Source organism: Oncorhynchus mykiss, chromosome 25 (genome assembly GCF_013265735.2).
Source record: "Oncorhynchus mykiss isolate Arlee chromosome 25, USDA_OmykA_1.1, whole genome shotgun sequence".
Classification (NCBI taxonomy): domain Eukaryota; kingdom Metazoa; phylum Chordata; class Actinopteri; order Salmoniformes; family Salmonidae; genus Oncorhynchus; species Oncorhynchus mykiss.
In genome coordinates this window covers 13,193,584-13,220,382 of record NC_048589.1, presented here as the reverse complement: position 1 = coordinate 13,220,382, position 26,799 = coordinate 13,193,584, and the positions used below count along the sequence as shown (strand labels likewise).

Sequence of the window (26,799 nt, the reverse complement as noted above, 5' to 3'; positions counted from 1 at the left end):
ACCCCTTCAAATTAGTGGTTTCGCCTATTTCAGCCACACCCGTTGCTGACAGTTGTTTAAAATCGAGCACATAGCCAAACAATCTCCATAAACAAACATTGGCAGTAGAATGGCCTTACTTAAGAACTCAGTGACTTTCAACATGGCACCATCATAGGATGCCAATTTTCTAACAAGTCAGTTCGTCAAATTTCTGCCCTGCGAGAGCTGCCCCGGTCAACTGTAAGTGTTGTTATTGTGAATTGGAAACATTTAGAAGCAATAACAGCTCAGCCGCGAAGTGGTAGGCCACACAAGCTCACAGAATGGGACCACCGAGTGCTGAAGCGCTTAGTGCGTAAAAATCATCTGTCCTCGGTTGCAACACACACTACAGCTTTCCAAACTGCCTCTGGAAGCAACGTCAGCACAAGAACTGTTCGTCGGGAGCTTAATCAAATGGGTTTCCATGGCTGAGCAGCCACACACAAGCCTAAGATCACCATAAGCAATGCCAAGCCTCGGCTGGAGTGGTGTAATGCTCGCCACCATTGGATTCTGAAGCAGTGGAAAGCATTCTCTGGAGTGTTGAATCACGCTTCACCATCTGGCAGTCCGACGGACTAATCTGGTTCTGGCGGATGCCCAGGAGAACGCTACCTGCCCCAATGCAGAGTGCCAACTGTAAAGTTTGGTGGAGGAGGAATAATGGTCTGGGGCTGTTTTTCATGGTTCAGGCTAGGCCACTTAGTTCCAGTGGAAGAAAATATTAACGCTACAGCATACAATAACATTCTAGACGATTCTGTGCTTCCAACTTTGTGGCAACAGTTTGGGGAAGGCCCTTTCCTGTGTCATCATGACAATGCCCCTGTGCTCAAAGCAAGGTCCATACAGAAATGGTTTGTTGAGATCGGTGTGGAAGAACTTGACTGACCTGCACAGAGCCCTGACCTCAACCCCATCGAACACCTTTGAGATTAATTGGAAAGCTGACTGCGAGCCAGGTCTAATCGCCCAACATCAGTGCCCAACCTCACTAAAGCTTGCGGCTGAATGGAAGCAACTCCCCGCAGCGATGTGCCAACATCTAGTGGACAGCCTTCCCAGAAGAGTGGAGGCTGTTATAGCAGCAAAGGGAGGACCAACTCCATATCAATGCCTATGATTTTGGAATGAGATGTTCAAAGAGCAGGTGTGCACATACTCTCGGTCATGTAGTGTATGTTATGTTTACATCCATTTTATGGGATAGTGTTTCACTGCAAGCCACAGGCCCACCTACTGGGGAACCAGGCCCACCCAATCAGATTTTTTTATTTTATTGTAAAATTATGCTCTACTTGTCAGTGCGGGGATTCTATTAATCTGGCCCGGGTGCCCAGGTAGGTATGTTTTGCACCAGGTGACAGATGATTGCCCATGGCGAAGTTGGCTCAAAACCAAAGTGACATCATCAAGCACGAGGAGTAATGAGTAGCATTCTGTGTTTTCACATGCAAAAGTGATTGCTTTGGATAAAAACGCTTTATCTGACTTAACAATGAAAACTAGTTTGAAACAAAACACGATGCTACCTTGTTGACAACATGACCGAGCGGTGCAGATTACTGTTCCATTTGAGAAGGGCAGTCCTCCGTCACGGCTTTTGCTCATTCACGTCACGGGCCATAGACCGGTACTCAGCATAATCGAATCCGCCCAGTGTTCCAAACAGGACATTATTTGTCTTTTTACCTAAACATGCAAACACCATCAGATATAATTCCTAGCAAGCAGTGCAGTGCACTGGAATAACATTCACTCTCTCGGGATGGGTGGCCGAAAATAACTAACTGTAAGCCACAACCCCATTAAACCACAAATATGACTGTATTGATGCATATAGTATGTCACTGTGATTCTATGGCTATATGCACCATGCCACTGCCTACTTCATTTATTAATTTAGCAAACAAGACAGCTCATAATCTAGTGCTTTTATCAGTCAACACACTTATAGTTTAGCTTTAATTAGCTTTAAAACGCATCATTTTCACTCAGCCAAACTTTGTAGAATAGCATGAGATTAGCTATGAAACTGCACATGTTCCTCTCTGCCCCAAGGCAAAATCTGTAGAATTGAAGGACATTAGCTTTAAAACAGTAACATTTTCTCTCAGCCTCATATAAAAATGTGTAGAATTGCAGGAAGTTAAATGTATATTTTTTGATGCACCCATCAACCAATTAATGGCTACACTACTGCCCCAAGGTGGTGCAATTAAATGTAACATTATACAATGAGGTACTCCCCATCTCAGCTGCACTTGGATTAAGTAAACAAAGCACTAACAGAAGAGCCAAAAAAACAGACCCTCATTGTCATAACATGCCACAATGACATGACTTCATGAGGTACTGTGGAGCCACATAGGCTTATAGTATAAATATAAATACACACACACACACACACGAGAAAGTGTCACCCTATTCTACTCCATCCTGGGGCCTGTGTTTGTGTTACCTCATCCCCCTCTTTAAAGTAGGCTGGTGCCACATCCAGACCACACTCCATGATGACTCCGGACATATCTCGGCCCAGAATGAGGGGGAACTCACTGCCCGACTGGTTGATGTTCAGGGGGTCTCTCTTCATGGCCATAGTGGCAGCCCCATACCCACCTGAGAGGGCAGAAACAACACAGAAATGAGGCCGAACCAAATTAGAAATAACCACATAAACAGTCCACGTGGAGACATGTGGATTCAGGTACGAACAGAGACCACAATGATGAGAACACAGATTAACTGGGAAGATCATCACTGAATATGCCGAGAGGTAACCATGAAGAACTCCAGGCACCCTACCTCCTCAAAGAGCACATATAGGCCTAGCTGTGGTTTACCAGTCGTTGAGAGGTGGGAGTGGGTAAGGAGTTTGATGATTCACAATTCAACACCCAAACCACACGTTTCGTCAGTCTACTTTCCCTTTGCGTCAGAAGAGCTTTACTCGTTACCTGGTGTGATCCATTATGCCCACACAGCTCTCTCTCTCACACAGGCCATATTTGAATGGCAAAAAAACAGATGCTCAGTCAACTCTGAATGAGAGCAGTTTAGACTGAGGGATGTTGAATTTCCTTTTCACTAGTGGTGTGTGCACAAATGTGAAAATGTCTTGCATCTGTCTTCATATAGGTGCAGGAGCTCCACAATACGGTTGAGCTTATATTCTATAAGAGGAACAGGAGCTCAAGCAGTAGAACATTTGAGGTGCCGGTACTCCTGCCCAAGTCAAGCACAGGCTATATGTAAAATATCTGATAGTCTATGTTCTCTGAGAACTGAAGGTTATAGGAAAACCACTGACATGAACAATGAAGAGGTATCCTATCACGGGTACCAAACATCTTTATCAATCACCAACCTCTCATGCTGACGTCAATGGGGTTTAGACCTGCGGCATGGACTTGAACGACGACTTCATTCGGATAGTTGATGATTGGGAAGCCCGCGTTTTTAGTGAACCGTAGGACATCATTGCTGCCGTATCTATCGATAACCCAAGCAGGCATTATTGTCATACGGCTGTTTGAGGTGTTGAACAGTCTCCTCTGATCTCCGTGGACCAATGTTTTCACACATGGTGCTCTACTGTTAAGGAGACACGACCACCAACTGCAAGCAAACTGTCTCAAAGGAAGCATGATTATCTCCAGATATCAATTGTCAATACACTTGCTCTTCAAACTGCACATTATTTATCAAGCCATGGACGCGACTACAATTAGCTCAATGACTGATATCTAATCTTTCCATTCATTAGACAATACAATGGGAAAAGTTGCAGATACTATAGTTTTTACAGTCTGGAAAGACAGTGTTCACTTAGCTCTGCACTTAATACTGCTTCCTCGTCTACTGCTGCCAGCGTCTGACAGCTTCTACTCAACCAATGGTAGTGCGGCTTACTCATCCCACATCCAATCACAGAGCACGATGTTGGGATTCCAGACGCGAAACAAACATGGCAGCCTCCAGTCGCTGAAGGTTGCTGAAAATTTCCCAGGTTGATTTGGCTAATGACATAGAAAGTATGCTGAGCTTGTCTATAAGAGAGGTACGTGTAATAAACTCGTTACCCGTAACATGAGCTAGTTTGTATTTGGCGTACTTTATTGGCAATAACGATTAGTCTGCTAGTTGCAATGTAATGTAGCTAGCTAACGTTAGCTACCTAGTTACACATATCAACTGATGCAAAGCCTTAAACTCTGGGAGTTAGTTGGCTAGCTACAGTATTACATCTAAAACATCAATGTATTAGCCCACATCCCCACAGAGACATGGTTAAAGTTGAATGGCACAGATTTCCAACCATTTCAGCAGTGTACAAATTGGTCATGTTGATTCAGCAACCATGTTCACAAAATGGAAATTATTGTGATTATTATAGAATCATACACATTTCACATTATTTGACAGGTGTCCTTGGCTCTGCGGGAAGGTAGGATCTCCCCCACGGAACTGTGTCGAAAATGCCTGGACCGCATCAAGAAAACTCACTATCTCAATGCTTACATCACTGTGACAGAGGAGCTTGCATTGAAACAGGCACAGGAGGCTGAGAGTAGGCTCCTCAAAGGTGTGTGTTTCCTGTCTCTCTGTCTGTATCTGTTTGTTTATGTGTGCTGTATGCATGTTTTGTACAGTGCAGATTATGATCAGGTCTTGCCTTATTATCTTTCTTTCCTACAGGTGCACCCAAAGGTCCACTGGATGGGATCCCTTTTGCTGTGAAGGACAACTTCTGCACAGAGAACATCAAGACCACTTGTGCCTCCAAAATGCTGAAAGGTATGTCCCCTAATATCTAAAACAGGGATTCATTGCTCCTCATTTGAGTTGGGTGCATTGATAATCCTAATCCCCTGCTCTCTGTTTTGTAGACTACATTCCTCCATACAGTGCTACAGTGGTTCAGAAGCTCCTTGATCAGGGTGCTGTTCTCATGGGGAAAACTAACCTGGATGAGTTTGCAATGGGGTAAGCCTCTTAAACACATTTCAAGAACTATACACACACTAAGAACTATATTTATTTGCAGAAGTACTAGATTATTATCATCTTCTGGCCTTCATTTACATCCCTCCCTCCATCCTTCTCCAGTGCAGGCAGTACTGACAGTGCTTTTGGACCTGTCCGGAACCCCTGGAGCTACGCCGCCCCTTACAGAGAGCAGACTGGGGCTGACCCGGACTCTAACTGGGTCATCACTGGAGGCAGTTCTGGAGGAAGTGCTGCAGCCGTGGCCTCTCTCACCAGCTTCCTGTGAGTCTGCAGACCCAGGGCTGCGTTCAAGAGCTTTGGACTGTTCCAAACTGAAATGACAATTTAAACACACAAATTATTTATTGTTTCCTTGTTCTGGTACTTGCAGCTCTTTAGGATCGGATACAGGTGGCTCCACCCGTAACCCAGGGGCATTGTGTGGTGTTGTGGCCCTGAAGCCCACCTACGGCCTAGTGTCCAGACATGGCCTCATCCCCCTGGTCAACTCCATGGACGTCCCAGGCATCATAACCAGGAGTGTCTATGACGCAGCTACAGTCCTGGATATTCTTCAAGGACATGATGTCAAAGACTCTACTACCATAACCCATAACCCCTCCACACTGACACACCTATTCGATGACTTTGATGTCAGGAACATCTGTGTTGGCATTCCCAAGGTGAGCTTTCCTTATTCTCCCAGTAGGATCAGGCTTCTCCGCTCATCCCAGTGGTTTAACGTGGAGATTGTTGTTCTGGTTGTGTTGTGTGTCCTTTCCCTCATCGTCAGGAGTACCACGCCCCAGGTCTGTCCCAGGAAACCCTGGCCCAGTGGAACCGTGTGGCGGACATGTTTGAGCAGGCGGGGGCACGGGTGGAGCAGGTGTCCCTCCCCCACACCCAGCACTCCATCGTCTGCTACCACGTCCTATGCCACACCGAGGTGGCATCCAACATGGCACGCTTTGACGGCCTGGAATATGGTACAAACCAGGTTTCAATATTTAATGCCCTGTGCTGAAAATGTTTTTCTAATTGCCACTTATGGATTAAGTTGTATTGAATTGAGTGGTTTGATCTATCTGACTATTTGTCTGTCTGGCTATGCCATTGTTTGATGATCTATGGTGTTAATTTATATAGCTCAGTAAATGCAAGACGAAGGTAATTTTATTTGAAATCCCAACAAAGTGAAGTTTTCCTTAACGTTACATTTATTGTACAGTGGGGCAAGAAAGTATTTAGTCAGCCACCAATTGTGCAAGTTCTCCCACTTAAAAAGATGAGAGAGGCCTGTAATTTTCATCATAGGGTACACTTCAACTATGACAGACAAAATTAGGGGAAAAAATGCAGAAAATCACATTGTAGGATTTTTAATGAATTTATTTGCAAATTATGGTGGAAAATAAGTATTTGGTCACCTACAAACAAGCAAGATTTCTGGCTCTCAAAGACCTGTAACTTCTTCTTTAAGAGGCTCCTCTGTCCTCCACTCGTTACCTGTATTAATGGCACCTGTTTGAACTTGTTATCAGTATAAAAGACACCTGTCCACAACCTCAAACAGTTACACTCCAAACTCCACTATGGCCAAGACCAAAGAGCTGTCAAAGGACACCAGAAACAAAATTGTAGACCTGCACCCGGCTGGGAAGACTGAATCTACAATAGGTAAGCAGCTTGGTTTGAAGAAATCAACTGTGGGAGCAATTATTAGGAAATGGAAGACATACAAGACCACTGATAATCTTCCTCGATCTGGGGCTCCACGCAAGATCTCACCCTGTGGGGTCAAAATAATCACAAGAACGGTGAGCAAAAATCCCAGAACCACAGTGAATGACCTGCAAAGAGCTGGGACCAAAGTAACAAAGCCTACCATCAGTAACACACTACGCCACCAGGGACTCAAATCCTGCAGTGCCAGACGTGTCCCCCTGCTTAAGCCAGTACATGTCCAGGCCCGTCTGAAGTCTGCTAGAGAGCATTTGGATGATCCAGAAGAAGATTGGGAGAATGTCATATGGTCAGATGAAACCAAAATATAACTTTTTGGTAAAAACTCAACTCGTCGTGTTTGGGGGACAAAGAATGCTGAGTTGCATCCAAAGAACACCATACCTACTGTGAAGCATGGGGGTGGAAACATCATGCTTTGGGGCTGTTTTTCTGCAAAGGGACCAGGACGACTGATCTGTGTAAAGGAAAAAATGAATGGGGCCATGTATCGTGAGATTTTGAGTGAAAACCTCCTTCCATCAGCAAGGGCATTGAAGATGAAACGTGGCTGGGTCTTTCAGCATGACAATGATCCCAAACACACCGCCCGGGCAACGAAGGAGTGGCTTCGTAAGAAGCATTTCAAGGTCCTGGAGTGGCCTAGTCAGTCTCCAGATCTCAACCCCATAGAAAATCTTTGGAGGGAGTTGAGTTGCCCAGCAACAGCCCCAAAACATCACTGCTCTAGAGGAGATCTGCATGGAGGAATGGGCCAAAATACCAGCAACAGTGTGTGAAAACCTTGTGAAGACTTACAGAAAACGTTTGACCTCTGTCATTGCCAACAAAGGGTATATAACAAAGTATTGAGATCAACTTTTGTTATTGACCAAATACTTAATTTCCACCATCATTTGCAAATAAATTCATAAAAAAATCCTACAATGTGATTTTCTGGATTTTTTTTCTCATTTTGTCTGTCATAGTTGAAGTGTACCTATGATGAAAATTACAGGGCTCTCTCATCTTTTTAAGTGGGCGAACTTGCACAATTGGTGGCTGACTAAATACTTTTTTGCCCCAATGTAAATGCCCTATAGCCAGCAAAGCCCATGATGGCCACCTCTGTTTATTTTCATTATTGCTGTGTGTGTAGGGAGGCAGGTAGCCTAGCTGTTACAGCGTTTGGGCAGTAACCAATAGCTTGCTGGATCGAATACCTGAGACGACAAGGTGAAACATCGGTTGATGGGCCCTTTAGCAATGCACTTGACCCTAATTTGCACAGAAAGGACGTACCACTATGGCTGACCCTGTAAAACAACACATTTCATTGCACCTATCCGGCATATGTGACAATAAAACCTATACAAAAAACAACAACATAATATTTATTTACAAGGGATTTGTCATTGTAAAGCAAGATTGATATGATATTATTTGTGAATTGTTCTCCACAGGCCACCGTAGTGGGATCGACAGTTCAACAGAGGCAATGTATAGCACCACTCGCCACGAGGGATTCAATGATGTTGTACGAGGAAGAATCCTCTCCGGGAACTACTTCCTGCTCAGACAGTAAGATACATCACACATTTTCAGTAACAAAAAAAAACACATTTTAATTTCAACAGCTTATTTTTAGCTAATTTCAAAATAAATACTTCACATTTTTACTACTGTAAGATCGGTGATCATGTTGGGGATGGAAGCAGAAATTAGAGTTTTTGGACAAAAGTTAAGATCTCTCACAGGTTGCCTCCCTCAGGAACTACGAGCACTACTTTGTGAAGGCCCAGCAGGTGCGGCGGCTAATAGCGGAGGACTTCAAGCGAGTGTTCAGCTCTGGTGTTGATGTGCTGCTCACGCCCACCACACTGAGTGACGCCATGCGATACACGGACTTCATGCAGGAAGACAACCGCACACGCAGTGCCCAGGAGGACATTTTTACACAGCCTGTCAATATGGCAGGTACTGAGGAAACACACACTCCCCCGACACTTCAAGGGAAATAATGTTAATCTTTTAACTCTCCCTTTTCAAAGGAATTGGGTTGGAATTCATAGTTCGGTCAACCCATTGATTTAGATATCAGATTAATGTCTATCTCAAACAGTTCATCTCCAAAAGAAAACCGATCACTTTGAGGACAGTTAAAGTTTCACCCGTCTTTTATACCCGCAGCCACTGATCTTCAGACAACCTTACCCTCCAAACCTTTCTCCCTTCTCACATTTACCCCTTCAACTCTCTATTTCTTCCCCAGGGCTCCCTGCTGTTTCCGTGCCAACAGCATTATCAAACAGAGGCCTTCCCATTGGCCTGCAGCTGATAGGCCCCGCCCTCCAGGACAGGAAGCTGCTGACGGTAGCCCAGTGGATAGAGCAGAAGGTGGGCTTTCCCCCCATCCGTTACCATGGAGATGCCGGAGAGGGGGAGATGGGTGAGGAGGTCCATGAGAGAGAGCAGACCTCCGTTGTATGAGGAGAAACATGGACACTAAACTAATGATACAGAGCTACTCAGATGTATGATGGTCAAGGAAAGGACATACACAGAAAAAGGCCTTTTCCGGGTACTTTTCCAGGGTACTACCACCGAATGAACCCACTTAAAGTGATGCTCCAGAACTTTTGTATAATTTCAGCCAGTAGTTTTTCAAAAGCGCTTACGAGCCTGAAGGAAAATCTATCCATTGCATCATGTACAGTACAGTTCAATTTGTAATGTTAGTAAAGGAACACCTTGAAATGTTGCTCCCTTGTGTTTGAAGATAAACTGTTTCAGTAGTATTTGATTTGTACAGAGAACCCTTTCACACGTTGCATTAGGAGCATGTTTACACGTCTGTCTGATCATAATGGCCATTATAAATGAGACTTTATCTTGTGAAATGTGTACTTAAAAGCAACTACTGTGTGTCTGCAGAGTTTTCAGGCTTTTGTCAATATTTGTACTTGGAACAAAAGAACACAAACCACTTTCCATACACAGTGCAGATAGTAAAACTTTACAAGGCAATTTAATCTTATATACTAATGTTTACCTTATCAGAATATGTTTTGATAACTTTGAGAATGGTTGTTAATGTGTGCAGTTCCAAGCAACCCTCATGGGAGGGTTGTGAGGAGACTAGTTTGCCTTAGGTTAGATTACCATACCCTGAGGCACGGTGAGTCACATGGCACAACAAACACGGAGTAGAAAGTCTGGTATAGCTAATTTCATCCCCTAAAGGTTACGTTTAGGATTGGGTGTAGGATCATCTAGGCCCGTATTCACCAAGTCTCAGTGTAGGAGTGATGATATAGGATTGGTTTTGCCTATTAGATCTTTAGGGGGGAATTCAGACCTGAACTGTATTCCTATTTATGCACTTTTCTTTAAGTGTATCTGGCCTTGAATGTACGCTTGGGGAAAAGCCAGTGGCAGCAAGGTTTGCGTTTGGAGATGTGTCTACAGATACTCTGAATTCTGACCTTGACTTAATTCCCTCATAATTCCACCACCTTTACGTTCTAGTGGAAAAACATTTAAAAAACACAATTCTCCATGTACTGTAATTAACTAATTGATGAGTAGGAACAGTTGAAGTCGGAAGTTTACATGCACCTTAGCCAAATACATTTAAACTCAGTTTTTCACAATTCCTGAAATTTAAACCTAGTAAAAATTCCCTGTCTTAGGTCAGTTAGGGTCACCACTTTATTTTAAGAATGTGAAATGTCAGAATAATAGTAGAGAATTATTTATTTCAGCTTTTATTTCTTTCATCACATTCCCAGTGCATCAGAAGTTTACATACACTTAATTAGTATTTGGTATAGAGGTCGACCGATTAATCGGAATGGGCGATTTAATTAGGGCCGATTTCAAGTTTTCGTAACATTCAGCATTTTGGACACCGATCATGGCCGATTACATTGCACTCCACGAGGAGACTGCGTGGCAGGCTGACTACCTATTATGCGAGTGCAGCAAGGAGCCAAGGTAAGGTGCTAGCTAGCATTAAACATATCTTATAAAAACAATCTTAACATAATCACTAGTTAAAACTACACATGGTTGATGATATTACTAGTTTATCTAGCTTGTCCTGCGTTGCATATAATCGATGCGGTTCCTGTTAATTTATCGTTGAATCATAGCCTACTTCGGCAAACGGGTGATTTAACAAGAGCATTCGCGAAAAAAGCACTGTTGTTGCACCAATGTGTACCTAACCATAAACATCAACGCCTTTCTTAAAATCAATACACAAGTATATATTTTTAAACCTGCATATTTAGTTAAAATTGCCTGCTAACATGAATTTGTTTTAACTAGGGAAATTGTCACTTCTCTTGCGTTCTGTGCAACAGAGTCAGTGTATATACAGCAGTTTGGGCCGCCTGGCTCGTTGCGAACTGTGAAGACTATTTCTTCCTAACAAAGACAGCCAACTTCGCCAAACGGGGGATGATTTAACAAAAACGCATTTGCGAAAAAAAATCATAATCGTTGCAAGTATGTACCTAACCATAAACATCAATGCCTTTCTTAAAATCAATACACAGAAGTATATATTTTTAAACCTGCATACTTAGTTAAAATAAATTAATGTTAGCAGGCAATATTTAACTAGGGAAATTGTCACTTCTCTTGCGTTAATTGCAGGCAGAGTCAGGGTATATGCAACAGTTTGGGCCGCCTGGCTCGTTGCAAACTAATTTGCCAGAATTTTACATAATTATGACATAACATTGAAGGTTGTGCAATGTAACAGGAATATTTAGACTGATGGATGCCACCCGTTAGATAAAATAAGGAACGGTTCCGTATTTCACTGAAAGAATAAACGTTTTGTTTTTGAAATTATAGTTTCCGCATTTGACCATATTAATGACCTACGGCTCATATTTCTGTGTTATTATGTTATAATTAAGTCTATGATTTGATATTTGATAGAGCAGTCTGACTGAGCGGTGGTAGGCAGCAGCAGGCTCGTAAGCATTCCTTCAAACAGCAATTTCATGCGTTTGCCAGCAGCTCTTCGCAATGCTTCAGGCATTGAGCTGTTTATGACTTCAACTGAAGTCAAAAACACTGTTTAAGCCTATCAACTGAGATGAGGCTGGTGTAACCAATGTGAAATGACTAGCTAGTTAGCGGGGTGCACGCTTATAGCATTTCAAACGTCACTCGCTCTGAGACTTGGAGTAGTTGTTCCCCTTGCTCTACATGGGTAACGATGCTTCGAGGGTGGCTGTTGTCGATGTGTACCTGGTTCGAGCCCAGGTAGGGGCGAGGGGAGGGACGGAAGCTATACTGTTACACTGGCAATACTAAAGTGCCTATAAGAACATCCAATAGTCAAAGGTATATGAAATACAAATGGTATAGAGAGAAATAGTCCTACAATTCCTATAATAACCTCAACCTAAAACTTCTTACCTGGGAATATGGAAGACTCAGGTTAAAAGGAACAGCCAGCTTTCATAAGTTCTGATGTTCTGAGCAAGGAACTTAAACGTTAGCTTTTTTACATGGCACATATTGCACTTTTACTTTCTTCTCCAACACTTTGTTTTTGTATTATTTAAACCAAATTGAACATGTTTCATTATTTATTTGAGGCTAAATTGATTTGATTGATGTATTATATTAAGTTAAAATAAGTGTTTCTTCAGTATTGTTGTAATTGTCATTATTACAAATACATAAATTAAAAATACAAAAATAGGGCAATTAATCGGTATCAACTTTTTATGGTCTCCAATAATCGGTATCGGCGTTGAACAATCATAGTTGGTCGACCTCTAATTTGGTAAAATTGTTTAACTTGGGTCAAACGTTTTGGGCAGTCTTTCACAAGCTTCCCACAATAAGTTGGGTGAATTTTGGCCCATTCCTCCTGACAGAGCTGGTGTAAGTCGGGTTTGTAGGCCTCCTTGCTTGCACACACTTTTTCAGTTCTGCCCACACATTTTCTATAGGATTGAGGTCAGGGCTTTGTGATGGCCACTCCAATACCTTGACTTTGTTGTCCTTAAGCCATTTTGCCACAACTTTGGAAGTATGATTGGGGTTATTGTCCATTTGGAAGACCCATTTGTGACCAAGCTTTAACTTCCTGACTGATGTCTTCAGATGTTTCTTCAATATATCCACATACTTTTCCTACTTCATGATGCCATCTATTTTGTGAAGTGCACCAGTCACTCCTGCAGCAAAGCACCCCCACAACATGATGCTGCCACCCCTGTGCTTCACGGTTGGGATGGTGTTCTTCGGCTGGCAAGCATCCCCTTCTTTCCTCCAAACATGATGAAGGTCATTATGGACAAACAGTTCTATTTTTGTTTCATCAGACCAGAGGACATTTCTACAAAAAGTACGATCTTTGTCCCCATGTGCAGTTGCAAACCGTAGTCTGGCTTTTTTATGGCAGTTTTGGAGCGGTGGCTTTTTCCTTGCTGAGCGGCCTTTCAGGTTTTGTCGATATAGGACTTGTTTACTGTGGATATAGATACTTTTGTACCTGTTTCCTCCAGCATCTTCACAAGGTCCTTTGCTGTTGTTCTGGGATTGATTTGCACTTTTCGCACCAAAGTACGTTCATCTCTAGGAGACAGAACGCGTCTCCTTCCTGAGCAGTATGACGGCTGCGTGGTCCCATGGTGTTTATACTTGCGTACTATTGTTTGAACAGATGAACGTGGTACCTTCAGGCATTTGGGAATTGCTCCCAAGGATGAACCAGACTTGTGGAGGTCTACAATATTTTTTCTGATGTCTTGGCTGATTTCTTTTGATTTTCCCATGATGTCAAGCAAAGAGGGACTGAGTTTGAAATACATCCACAGGTACACCTCCAGTTGACTCAAATGATGTCAATTAGATGATGTCAAGTGCAGACTGACTCAACTCCAGCTCAATTCAATAATGGAAATTGATGTAAATAAATGTATCACTAGCCACTTTAAACAATGCCACTTAATATAATGTTTACATTCCCTACATTACTCATCTCATATGTATATACTATACTCGATACCATCTACTGCATCTTGCCTATGCCGTTCTGTACCGTCACTCATTCATACATCTTTATGTACATATTCTTTATCCCTTTACACTTGTGTGTATAAGGTAGTAGTTGTGGAATTGTTAGGTTAGATTACTCGTTGGTTATTACTGCATTGTCGGAACTAGAAGCACAAGCATTTCGCTACACTCGCATTAACATCTGCTAACCATGTGTACGTGACAAATAAAATTTGATTTGATTTACCTTTCTTACCTCTGTCACATCCGTGTGGTTGTTCCTGAGGATCTCTAGCAATAGTGGATCATATTAGGCTAACGTATTACAAGTTATGCAATATTTTTGAACATGTGGCCTATTTGAATCATTATGGAAAGCAGACCATACGTAGCAGTTTACACCTGGAGCCTGGGCATGGTTCATGACAAGTTATGTAATTAGAGAAGATTAGCGTAGATTTGAAGGGCTATAATTCAACCCCTATTGTACACTTTTCTCACCTTACAATATTTCATGAATTGAAGAATTGAATATGACAACTTTCAGGATGACTCAAACCAATGGATTTTTATTCACCTATATATGTTGTGTGTAAACGAGCCACAACTGTAAATCCCGTTACGAACCTGCATACTGTAAATCTGAATACCAACTATTCAGAAGTCCTTAAATCAAAACCTGCAAAAATGAAATAGATTTCCGAAGTCTGAATCGGCCTCTATCAGACTTAAGAAATGTACCCTTTCTTACCCACACCCTTCCTACGCACTTCTCAGTAGTTGGTATTTAGACTTACCTTATGCAGGTGTGTAATGGGCTTTGCAGGCGTGGCTTGCTTGCGCACTGAATTCATGTTCTTCAACGACTGAAAACCCTCCCACTTGCTGGCCAACAGTTTTTCTTGGAGTTTTCATTCAATAGCGTTTTCAGAAGATTTCTCGAAAGCCATCCCTTTAATATATGTTTTCTCTGGACAGACTCACTAGAATATATGGAGAGAGCAGTTCTGAATGTATGGGGGAGAGCAGTTCTGAATATACGGGGAGAGCAGTTCTGAATATATGGGTGAGAGCAGTTCTGAATATATGGTGGAGAGCAGTTCTGAATATATGGTGGAGAGCAGTTCTGAATATATGGGGGAGAGTAGTTCTGAATATATGGGGGAGAGTAGTTCTGAATATATGGGGGAGAGCAGGTCTGAATATATGGGGGAGAGTAGTTCTGAATATATGGGGGAAAGCAGTTCTGAATATATGGGGGAAAGCAGTTCTGAATATATGGGGGAGAGCAGTTCTGAATATATGGGGGAGAGCAGTTCTGAATATATGGGGGAGAGCAGTTCTGAATATATGGGGGAGAGCAGTTCTGAATATATGGGGGAGAGCAGTTCTGAATATATGGGGGAGAGCAGTTCTGAATATATGGGGGAGAGCAGTTCTGAATATATGGGGAGAGAAGTTCTGAATATATGGGGAGAGGAGTTCTGAATATATGGGGAGAGCAGTTCTGAATATATGGGGAGAGCAGTTCTGAATATATGGAGAGAGCAGTTCTGAATATATGGGCTCAACGAAAGAAAGCCACACAGGTCTAAATACACGCATATCCCTCTCACTTTCAACACCAATTGGTAAATTTAAAAATACTCTGATCCTGTATATTATTTTACGGTTAGGAAAGTATTTATGAATCATAAAAAAACAGGTTTGGAGAGCCTTTACGCACAAAATATATTGGTAAATAAAAAATACAGTGGTTGGTTTTAGTCATCCTGAAAGTTGGCGTATTCCATTCTTCAATCCATGAAATATTGGAAGGTGAGAAAAGTGTACAATAGGGGTTGAACAATAGTCCTCTAAATCTATCCTAATAATCCTCACTAATCATGGAACTGTGATGACAACAGTCCAGTCGTTGTGAAACCTTTGCCAGGCTACAGGTTTAAACTGCTATGTATGGTGTGGGTGAAAAAAAATGTTTTGTTACAGTCTAAAATGCTATGAATATGCTTTAGTTGTATAGTGCCATCAAACCGGTAATTGTCCATTACTGTCTTGTGTTCCTCTTCTCATAGCGCACAAAGGAGTGATGTGCTGCTGACTCCTTATCACTCTGGGCACCAGAGGCCTAGCTCAAGGTTGAAATCTTCTTGCAGCTGCATAGGCTTTAAAGAACTCACCACTCCCCTCTCTTAGACATGTGGGCTGTGAGGACTGGTGTACCATGCTTTTTACGGAAGTGCAGCCAAATACCCCTTCTCTCTCATGTAAAATTGCCTCCTTATAATGACTGTGTGTGACTCTGAAATGTTTTGTTTGCTCTCAGATTCATCTTGAATGTGATCTTCCTTGGAATTCTTGAATAAACTATTATTAACTGGATAATGAGCTCTCCCTGATCCTTGGATTGAGTTTTACTCAACAATGGTCCATGCGGCTACATGTCCCAAATTATTGCACAATTTGTAATACGTTAGCATAATATGATCCACTATGGCTAGCGATCCTCAGGAACAACCACACGAACGTGACAGAGGTAAGGTAAACCTGCGACGTAACGGAATGATGCAAAATATAAGGAAACAAAGTCAGTGGCAGTTTTAAATGTATGTGGGTTTAACTGACCTAGATACCGATAGTGGCTCATGCTTAACACAATACAAATAGTTTAAAAAATACTGGGAAATGATTAAAACATTATATAAATCCTAACTCTGTAGGTTTGGCGCTATACTGTCATTTGCGTATGGCTAGAGAAGCCTATACTGTAGCTTGGGCCTCCAAATTTCATCCCAAATTCTAAGGCCTGCATTTAATAAACTTCACTGTGGAAAAGGTGATACACTACATTATCAAAAGTATGTGGACACATACTCGTTGAACATCTCATTCCAAAATCATGGGCATTAATATGGAGTTGGACCCCCCTTTGCTGCTATATTAGCCTCCCCAATTCTGGGAATGCTGTCCACTAGATGTTGAAACACTGCTGCAGGGACTTGCTTCCATTCAGCCACAAGAACATTAGTGAGGTTGGGCACTAATATAGGGTGGTTAGGCCTGGCTCGCATTTGGTGTTCCAATTCATCCCAAAGGTGTTTGACGGGGTTTAACGCCAGGACTCTGTGCAGGCCAGTGGCTTCTCCCGAGTCTCTACGGAAGTTGCAGCATTGGGACAAGACTAACTACCAATTGGATACCACAAAATTGGGGAGAAAAAGAGGTTAAAAAAAAATCAAAGAATGGTGTTATTTATTTATATTGGAAAAAATAAAGTAGATATTGTTCCACAGCTTGCTCGACCTTATTCATTGTTTCATTGCTCGTAAAGGTTGTGAAATTGAGGGAATTCAGAGTACGGCGTATCTGTAGACACACCTCCACCACACACACCTTATTTCTTCAAACCAAAAGAAAACGGGTGAATAGCATGCTATTCTCATGCACAAATTCACAGTCAGAATACACATGACGAGAAAAGTGCATGAAAAGGGAATTACATAATTGAGGTCGGAATTTCCCCCCATGTCTTCGAAGTTACAGAGCTGTAGTGTCAAATCACTAGTGACATGAATGCAGAGTCTCATTTCACTGTGTAGATGTTTTTGCACAGGACACCCACACACACACTGACACATAAAGAAAAGGGAAAGGGGGATACCTAGTCAGTTGTACAACTGAATGCATTCAAGTGTAATGTGTCTTTTTAACCCAACCCCTCTGAATCAGAGAGGTGCAGAGGGCGGCCTTAATCGACATCCACATAATAACACACACAAGGATTTATTATTTTTATTTAACCTTTATTTAACTAGACAAGTCAGTTAAGAACAAATACTTATTTACAATGACGGCCTACCCCGGCCAAACCCTAACCCGGACAAAACTGGGCCTATTGTGCGCCGCACTACGGGACTCCAAATCATGGCTGGTTGTGATACAGCCTGGAATCGAACCAGGGTCTGTAGTGATGCCTCTAGAGCTGAGATGCATTGCCTTAGACCGTTGTGCCACTAGGGAGGATAACTACTCGTTACACAAATGTCACTCGCACTCTGCCGCAGTGACAGGCTGACAAAATATCAACAAAGCTAGGACTCTTCTTCTGCACATACCATCTCTCTCTCACACACACACACACACACACACACACACAAAATAATACCACTACAAACCTCCCACACCAAACCTCAGGACAGGCACAAACACATGAATACACACACACATCCACCTATTTATTAATTATTATTATATTTTTTTATTTAACCTTTATTTAACTTGGCAAGTCAGTTAAGAACACATTCTTATTTACAATGACGGCTACACCTACTCCCCCATCACATCCCCTCATCTTTGTACACCAGGACAACCCAAAGACATATCATTTAATTATATCTGTTTGTAAGTTCTGTTTGTATAGGTAAATTTATTCTGCGTAACAGTAGACACAATGTTATGGCTTGTTTCCACAGTGATTGTTCAATATCATGTACTTTACATGTGCAAATGACCTGCCAACACTCCTGTCCATGTGATTTGCATGCAATGACAGACAATATAAACTCAGCAAAAAAAGAAACGGACCTTTTTCAGGACCCTGTCTTTTAAAGATAATTCGTAAAAATCCAAATAACTTCACAGATCTTCATTGTAAAGGGTAAAACACTGTTTCCCATGCTTGTTCAATGAACCATAAACAATTAATGAACATGCACCTGCGGAACGGTCGTTAAGACACTAACAGCTTACAGACTGTAGGCAATTAAGGTCACAGTTATGAAAACTTAGGACACTAAAGAGGCCTTTCTACTGACTCTGAAAAACACCAAAAGAAAGATGCCCAGGGTCCCTGCTCATCTGCGTTAACGTGCATTAGGCATGCTGCAAGGAAGCATGAGGACTGCAGATGTGGCCAGGGCAATAAATTGCAATATCCGTACTGTGAGATGTCTAAGACAGCGCTACAAGGAGACAGGATGGACAGCTGATCATCTTCGCAGTGGCTGACCACGTGTAACAACACCTGCACAGGATCGGTACATCCAAACATCACACCTGTGAGACAGGTACAGGATGGCAACAACAACTGCCTGAGTTACACCAGGAACGCACAATCCCTCCATCAGTGGTCAGACTGTCCGCAATAGGCTGAGAGAGGCTGGACTGAGGGGCTTGTAGGCCTGTTGTAAGGCAGGTCTCACCAGACATCACTAGCAGAAACGTAGCTTATGGGCACAAACCCACCGTCGCTGGACCAGACAGGATTGGCAAAAAGTGCTCTTCGCTGACGAGTCGCGGTTTTGTCTCACCAGGGGTGATGGTCGGATTCCCGTTTATCATCGAAGGAATGAGTGTTACACCGAGGCCGGTACTCTGGAACGGGATCTATTTGGAGGAGCAGGGACCATCATGGTCTGGGGCGGTGTGTGACAGCATTATCGGACTGAGCTTGTCGTCATTGCAAGCAATCTCAACGCTGCGCGTTACAAGGAAGACATCCTCATCCCTCGTGTGGTACCCTTCCTGCAGGCTCATCCTGACATGACCCTCCAGCATGATAATGCCACCAGCCATACTGCTCATTATTTTGCGTGATTTCCTGCAAGACAGGAATGCCAGTGTTCTGCCATGGCCAGCGAAGAGCCCGGATCTCAATCCCATTGAGCATGTCTGGGACCTGTTGGATCGGAAGGTGAAGGCTAGGGCCATTCACCCAGAAATGCCCGGGAACTTGCAGGAGCCTTGGTGGAAATTCGGGTAACATCTCACAGCAAAAACTTGGAAATCGGGTGCAGTCCATGAGGAGGAGATGCACTGCAGTACTTAATGCAGCTGGTGGCCACACCAGATACTGACTGTTACTTTTGATTTAGACTCCGCCTTTGTTCAGGGACACATTATTCCATTTATGTTAGTCACATGTCTATGGAACTTGTTCAGTTTATGTCTCAGTTGTTGAATCTTGTTATTATCATACAAATATTTACACATGTTAAGTTTGCTGACAATAAACGCAGTTGACAGTGAGAGGACCTTTTCTTATTTTGCTGAGTTTATGACACAATGTACTTGAATAGATGGAAAACAGCTTTCACTTTATATCCTGCAATGAAACCAAGTCTTGAATTCTCACAAATTAGATATTGATGAACAAAGTCGTTTCCAAAAGGTGAGAGGAAATGGCACAATTTTGTGGGAAAGAGAAGAATGGACTTACGTAACTCATAGTAAGCTGATACAATAAGGCGGAAGTGTGCAAGGCAGACATTACTGGTCTGGTGGGAGAGGGATAAGCAAGCAAGGGGCCCTCTTCAACAACTGCTGCGAATGAGCAGTCTCCACTCTGCACTTGTCCAAAGATTAGAATGGGTGACCATTGGCTCAACGCAGAATTCCAATTACGTGTATGCAGTCACCATACAATGGTCCTTCTAACACGCATACTTCATTCTCTGACATTTTCTCATTTGCAACTGCGACCTGGCCAAGATAAAGCATAGCAGTGTGAACAGACAACACAGAGTTACACATGGAGTAAACGATTAACAAGTCAATAACACAATAGGAAAAAAGGGGGGGGAGTCTATATACAATGTGTGCAAAAGGCCTGAGGAGGTAGGCGAATAATTACAATTTTGCAGATTAACACTGGAGTGATAAATGATCAGATGGTCATGTACAGGTATAGATATTGTATAGGTAGAGATATTGGTGTGCAAAAGAGCAGAAAAGTAAATAAATAAAAACAGTATGGGAATGAGGTAGGTGAAAATGGGTGGGCTATTTACCAATAGACTATGTACAGCTGCAGCGATCGGTTAGCTGCTCAGATAGCTGAAGTTGGTGAGGGAGATAAAAGTCTCCAACTTCAGCGATTTTTGCAGTTCGTTCCAGTCACAGGCAGCAGAGTACTGAAACGAAAGGCGGCCAAATGAGGTGTTGGCTTTAGGGATGATCAGTGAGATACACCTGCTGGAGCGAGTGCTACGGATGGGTGTTGCCATCATGACCAGTGAACTGAGATAAGGCGGAGCTTTACCTAGCAAGGACTTGTAGATGACCTGGAGCCAGTGGGTCTGGCGACGAATATGTAGCGAGGGCCAGCCGACTAGAGCATACAAGTCGCAGTGGTGGGTGGTATAAGGTGCTTTAGTGACAAAACGGATGGCACTGTGATAGACTGCATCCAGTTTGCTGAGTAGAGTGTTGGAAGCCATTTTGTAGATGACATCGCCGAAGTCGAGGATCGGTAGGATAGTCAGTTTTACTAGGGTAAACTTGGCGGCGTGAGTGAAGGAGGCTTTGTTGCGGAATAGAAAGCCGACTCTTGATTTGATTTTCGATTGGAGATGTTTGATATGAGTCTGGAAGGAGAGTTTGCAGTCTAGCCAGACACCTAGGTACTTATAGATGTCCACATATTCAAGGTCGGAACCATCCAGGGTGGTGATGCTAGTTGGGCATGCGGGTGCAGGCAGACATACATACTTCATTCTCAGGTGTGGTCTTTTGATTGACAGCACTCACACTCATGATTCAAAGCCCACATGGACAATCTAATCCCATTCAGTCTCACACATGCAAGATACTTGATTGTTAATGTTGGAATCATTGACCACACACCACAATAAATTAGTCTACATTATCCACAAAACGTTATTGACAGTATTACATCCCTGATTGTATGGGTAAATGAGATAATAGCCATTAGACTGTTCTGGGAGGTGACTACTTTTACTGCAAGGAGAACGGAGAGACAAAAAGCAATGACCACTTAGTACCATATGTACAGTATATAACAAATCTTACTCTCTGCATGGTGAAGTTGGGGACTTTACATTGCAAAAATAACTGATGAACTTGTCTCCTTCCTGCTCATCCAAGTGGAAAACAAGTGAGGATGATTACCAGAACAGGGAAGTGTGTGTGTGTGTGTGTGTGTGTCCTGTTTAAACTGGGGATTGGTGACACAGTGGGGCACTGTCCACGTGATGGGATGCTGAATGTGGTTGTCCTACTCTTAATACAAACATACATTTGGGTTGCATACACAGTTAGACCCATCTCCAAGGAGCATATCTGATGCTCCCCAAATGCAAATTAATTTAGTTGTTGCAATTTTAACCATGTTAACATAGTACCAGTCAAAAGTTTGGACACACCTACTCATTCAAGGGTTTTTCTTTATTTTTACTATTTGACCAAGGAGAGTGATGGAGTGCTGCATCAGATGACCTGACCTCCACAATCACCCGACCTCAACCCAATTGAGATGGTTTGGGATACTTTGGATCGCAGAGTGAAGGAAAAGCAACCAACAGGTGCTCACCATATGTGGGAACTCCTTCAAGACTGTTGGAAAAGCATTCCAGGTTAAGCTGGTTGAGAGAATGCCAAGAGTGTGCAAAGCTGTCATCAAGGCATAGGTTGGCTACTTTGCAGAATATCAAATATATTTTGATTTGTTTAACACTGTTTTGGTTACTACATGATTCCATATGTGTTATTTTATAGTTTTGATGTCTTCACTATTATTCTACAATGTAGAAAATAGGAAAAATATAGAAAAACCCTTGAATGAGTAGGTGTGTCCAAACTTTTGACTGGTACTGTACATACAAACAAACACGGACACACACACCAACATAGTGTGTGTTATTAGAGTGGTGGTGATGCAACACAGCCTTGCCAAGAAATGGCAAGGGCGCAGGCTGGGTTATCTTACAGCAATTGGCCAATAGCTGGACAGACATTTGATCTCTCCATTGTCCCGAGGGATTTTCTGTATACCGTGCCTTCAGAAAGTATTCGCTGCCTTGTCTTTTTCCACATTTTGTTGTGTTACAGCCTGTTTTTTTTGTTGTTTTTTTTACACATTCATTAAAAATGAAAGCTGAAATGTCTTGTGTCAATAAGTATTCAACCCATTTGTTATGGCAAGCCTAAATAACTTCAGGAGTAAAAATGTTTCACATAATAAGTCACATAAAAGTTGCATGGAGTAACTGTGCAATAATAGTGTTTAACTTGATTTTTGGAATGACTAACTCATCTCTGTACCCCACACATACAATTATCTGTAAGGTTCCTCAGTCAAGCAGTGAATTTCAAACACAGATTCAAGCACAAAGACCAGAGAGGTTTTCCAATGCCTCGCAAAGAAGGGCACCTATTTGTAGATGGGTACATTAGTCATGCTAGTCATCGGCAAGGACTGGGAATTTTTTTTTTTTTTGAGCTAAGCACAGGTAAAATCCTAGAGAAAAACCTGCCTCAGTCTGCTTTCCAACAGACACTGGGAGACAAATTCACCTTTCAGCAGGACAATAACCTAAAAACACAAGGCCAAATCTACACTGGAGTTGAGTTGCTCACCAACATTACATTGAATGTTGAATGAGTGGCCTAGTTACATTTTTGACTTAAATCGATTTGAAAATCTAATGTCAAGACTTGAAAATGGCTGTCTAGCAATGATCAACAAAAACGTGACATATGGTAGGGTTAGGGTTAGGGTTGGTCTGGTAAGAGGTGGTTGCCTGTGTCTGAGATTGTACACACGATGTGGGGAGGAGGCGGAAGAGATAGCAAAAGCTCAGGTTGCCCAGCCCGGCGGTGATACAATCTTCGGCAAAATCATTCGCAAGGAGATTCCTGCAAAAATATTATTTGAAGGTTTATAGGCGCTGTCCTCTTTCTAGACAGATTTGAAACACACACAACTTTACCTGTGCCTGATAGTCATTCTACACGTAACATGGCCATATCATTATCCAATAACATTCTCCTATCTCCTTCCTAGCCTCGCAAGCCGCCTGATCTTGTGAGTTTACATGAATGTCCGCTGCACGGATATCGTATGATAGCGCAGCGGTAATCAGTCTGGCAATTCTGAGACTATCGCCTTCCCGTATCAGGGTGAGATGCAGTAGGCCTACTGTGTCAGATAGATGGATTACAGAAAGGGCTGGTATGTCTGACGTTATTAGATCACCTTGGTGACTCATAGAAGGTTGCCGTTGACAAACAGGCTCAGGTACAGACGATTGGATGATTTCCCTGTCATTACCAGCAGGGAACCCAATCAAAAGTGGAAGACTTGATTTGACCCCTTGCGCGCTTTGGATCCTGAGTGTTAAATAGAAAGTGGTGCAGAACCACCACTGGGTTAAGAACGAGTACTGTGCATACAGTACATCATATGAAACATACTCAAGAGGAAGAATAGGAAATCTCACATGGGACACTTTTGTTATGTCATGCATGACAAACATCATGTGTTCTCAGCTGACATCTCTCCATGCATCATCTCTCCACAGTGATGCATGGAGAGATGTCACCATAATTACATAACCTATGCATGCAAACATGCTATTTTAAAACCATAAAAATACCTTATGTCAATGTGTTATTCAAACTCAATGTACTGTATGCCAACATACTTATGTTCATTTCTGAAAGCAGTAGATCAACGAAAGTAGAGACATCATAAACTTGCTAATCACTATCATAAAAGGAAAAGTATACACACAACAACAGATGGCATTCATAAAGCACACATCTATGCATACACCCTAAATCACTTGACTGCACCCAAGCTCTCCTATTCCTGATCCACCACTGATGTGGATTCCACACCTGCTTAAAACAAATACAAAGTACACCTTTGGATACTCTTTGAATAATGTCCCTGTTCCTTTTGCTCTGATGCTGCCATGAGGAGCTCTCAGCAAGCTTTGAAACCCGATACCTCTCTCTCTGTGAGAAGGCCAACTGTATGGTCCCACGTACAAAATATCAACAAGGTGGCTCAGGTATGCTGACTCTAGTCAATGCCCACTTCAGCTCAGCTATAACAAGCCTCTATTGTTCTGGTGTTCCCCTTGAATACTCCCCTCCGATCTCTCTCTCAAACTCTCTGATCTCTCTCTCTCTCTCCCTTTCTCCTCTGCTGTCCCTCCCCCATCCCTCTCTCTCCAGCAACAAGTGGTCTCTAGGAGGATTGATCTCAGTTTCGGCTGTCTCTCTGTTTAATGAGTAAACACACAATGAACACTGGGAGAAGATAAGGCACAGATTGTATTCAGACTAATACATGCCTACTGTGTATCGTTTAGTTATTCTATCATGTAAAATTCATTGATATGTTAATTATTAAGAAGGGAATATCCACACCCCTATTCTCTGCGCATTTGAGAAACAAATGACCTCTCCCTTTTGCTTGACAGGTATTGTATGTCACTGGCCTTCATGTTATTGGCCTAAACACTCATTAATCAGTTAAAAACTCTCCTCAATGTCACCTCTGTCCTTGTAGAAGCTGGATTGAATGAGAACAGGAAAACATAAGGGAAAAACAGCTGACATTGGCTCTGAGCGGTCTCCGTGCACAGCAACACACTGACGTTGTGCCTAAATTATGTGTTTAAAGCTCTAAAATCTTTTTTGGCTGATTTAATAATGACCAGTGGAGAGTTAAGCATGTAAAACTGTTAGGGCCTACATAAAGCTGTCCCAACAGCAGAGTCCGAACAGTAGTCCCAACACCTTACCACTGCTACACCTGGCTAGCAGTGGAACCTTGCCTGGCAGCAAAAAGGAAAAGGTTTTGTCGTGCCTTCTTTACGACTGTCTTGGTATATTTGGACCATGATAGTTTGTTGGTGATGTGGACACCAAGGAACTTGAAACTCTCGACCCGCACCACTACAGCCCCGTCGATGTTAATGGGGGCCTGTTCGGCCATCCTTTTCTTGTAGTCCACGATCAGCTCCTCTGTCTTGCTCACATTGAGGGAGAGGTTGTTGTCCGGGCACCGCAATGCCAGATCTCTGACCTCCTCCCTATAGGCAGTTTCATCGTTGTTGGTGATCAGGCATACCACTGTTGTGTCGTCAGCAAACTTAATGATGGTGTTGGAGTCGAAGTTTGGCCATGCAGTCGTGGGTGAACAGGGATTACAGGAGAGGACTAAGTACACACCCCTGAGGGGCTCCAGTGTTAAGGATCAGTGTGGCAGAAGTGTTATTGCCTACTCTTACCATCTGGGGGCGGCCTGTCAGGAAGTCCAGGATCCAGTAGCATAGGGAGGTGTTTAGTCCCAGAGTCCTTAGCTTAGTGATGAGCTTCATGGGCACTATGGTGTTGAACGCTGAGCTGTAGTCAATGAACAGCATTCTCACATAGGTGTTCCTTTTGTCCAGGTGAGAAAGGGCAGTGTGGAGTGCAATAGAGATTGCATCGTCTGTGGATCTGTTGGAGCGGTATGCGAATTGGAGTGGGTCTAGGGTGTCCGGAGGATCCTGTTGACGTGAGCCATGACCAGCCTTTCAAAGCACTTCTTGGCTACCAACGTGAGTGCCACGGGGCTGTAATCATTTAGGCAGGTTACCTTTGCTTCCTTGGGCACAGGGACTATGGTGGTCTGCTTGAAACATGTAGATATTCCCAACTCGGTTAGGGAGAGGTTGAAAATGTCAGTGAGGACACTTGACAGCATGCTTTGAGTACACGTCCTGGTAATCTGTCTGGCCCAGCGGCTTTGTGAATGTTGACCTGTTTAAAAGTTTTGTTCATATTGGCTACCGAGAGTGTTATCACACAGTCATCCAGAACAGCTGGTGCTCGCATGCATTCTTCAGGTTTGCTTGCCTCGAAGCGAGCATAAAAGGCATTTAGCTCATCTGGTAGGCTCGAGTCACTGGGCACCTCGCGTCTGGGTTTCCCAGAATTCAGAACATGGGCTGTTCTTACAGTATTCTCCCTGTACAGAACCGTAGGATAAATAAAGGGGACAAAAAGCAGACAATGAAAGCTCTTACAATATTTAATGATGATTTTCTCTAAAACAGGATATAGGCTACATGTGCACCACCAAGTCAGAACAGTAGGCTGTGCTCACTGCTGTGCTCACTTGAACAGGAAGGTGGCGAGGCGGTCCTTCTTGTGGGCAAGTTTTTCCATGAAACGTTGTCATCAAAGTCTGGTATTCTCTGGATTTATGGTTCTTTCAAGACATCTGGGAACTCTAGA

At 42.8% G+C, this 26,799-nt stretch overlaps 2 protein-coding genes and 1 long non-coding RNA gene across 3 annotated transcripts in view; 2 read left to right on the top strand and 1 right to left on the bottom strand.

Moving 5' to 3' along the window:
- The window catches only part of rtn4ip1 (reticulon 4 interacting protein 1), a 31,162-nt gene extending 27,268 nt beyond the window's left edge, over nt 1-3,894 (bottom strand). Inside the window, exons 1-2 of the mRNA XM_021584560.2 lie at nt 3,392-3,894; nt 2,486-2,643 (exon numbers count right to left, since the gene is read on the bottom strand). Of these exons, the coding sequence (XP_021440235.1) occupies nt 2,486-2,643; nt 3,392-3,671 (438 nt within the window). The 5' untranslated portion in view covers nt 3,672-3,894. The remainder of the gene's footprint in view (nt 1-2,485; nt 2,644-3,391) is intronic.
- Nucleotides 3,895-3,938: 44 nt separating this feature from the next.
- Nucleotides 3,939-9,635, top strand: qrsl1 (glutaminyl-tRNA amidotransferase subunit QRSL1). The gene is made up of 10 exons (XM_021584559.2): nt 3,939-4,084; nt 4,450-4,609; nt 4,723-4,821; nt 4,914-5,010; nt 5,134-5,295; nt 5,405-5,696; nt 5,807-5,999; nt 8,199-8,316; nt 8,507-8,712; nt 9,008-9,635. Exons 1-10 carry the CDS (start codon nt 4,061-4,063, stop codon nt 9,223-9,225), a joined length of 1,569 nt encoding a protein of 522 aa, XP_021440234.1. The 5' UTR covers nt 3,939-4,060; the 3' UTR covers nt 9,226-9,635.
- A 1,034-nt stretch (nt 9,636-10,669) lies between these two features.
- Nucleotides 10,670-16,146, top strand: LOC118944316. Its single transcript, XR_005039562.1, has 2 exons — nt 10,670-10,731; nt 15,843-16,146. It is a non-coding gene; the product is annotated as an uncharacterized LOC118944316 (long non-coding RNA).
- The last annotated feature ends 10,653 nt before the right edge of the window (nt 16,147-26,799 follow it).

Excerpts from the sequence above, each read along its gene's own strand:
- qrsl1 (XM_021584559.2), top strand. The coding sequence starts at position 4,061 with ATGCTGAGCTTGTCTATAAGAGAG. Across the intron at positions 4,822-4,913 it reads TGCCTCCAAAATGCTGAAAG|ACTACATTCCTCCATACAGT; the intron begins GTATGTCCCCTA and ends TCTGTTTTGTAG. Across the intron at positions 8,713-9,007 it reads ACAGCCTGTCAATATGGCAG|GGCTCCCTGCTGTTTCCGTG; the intron begins GTACTGAGGAAA and ends TTTCTTCCCCAG.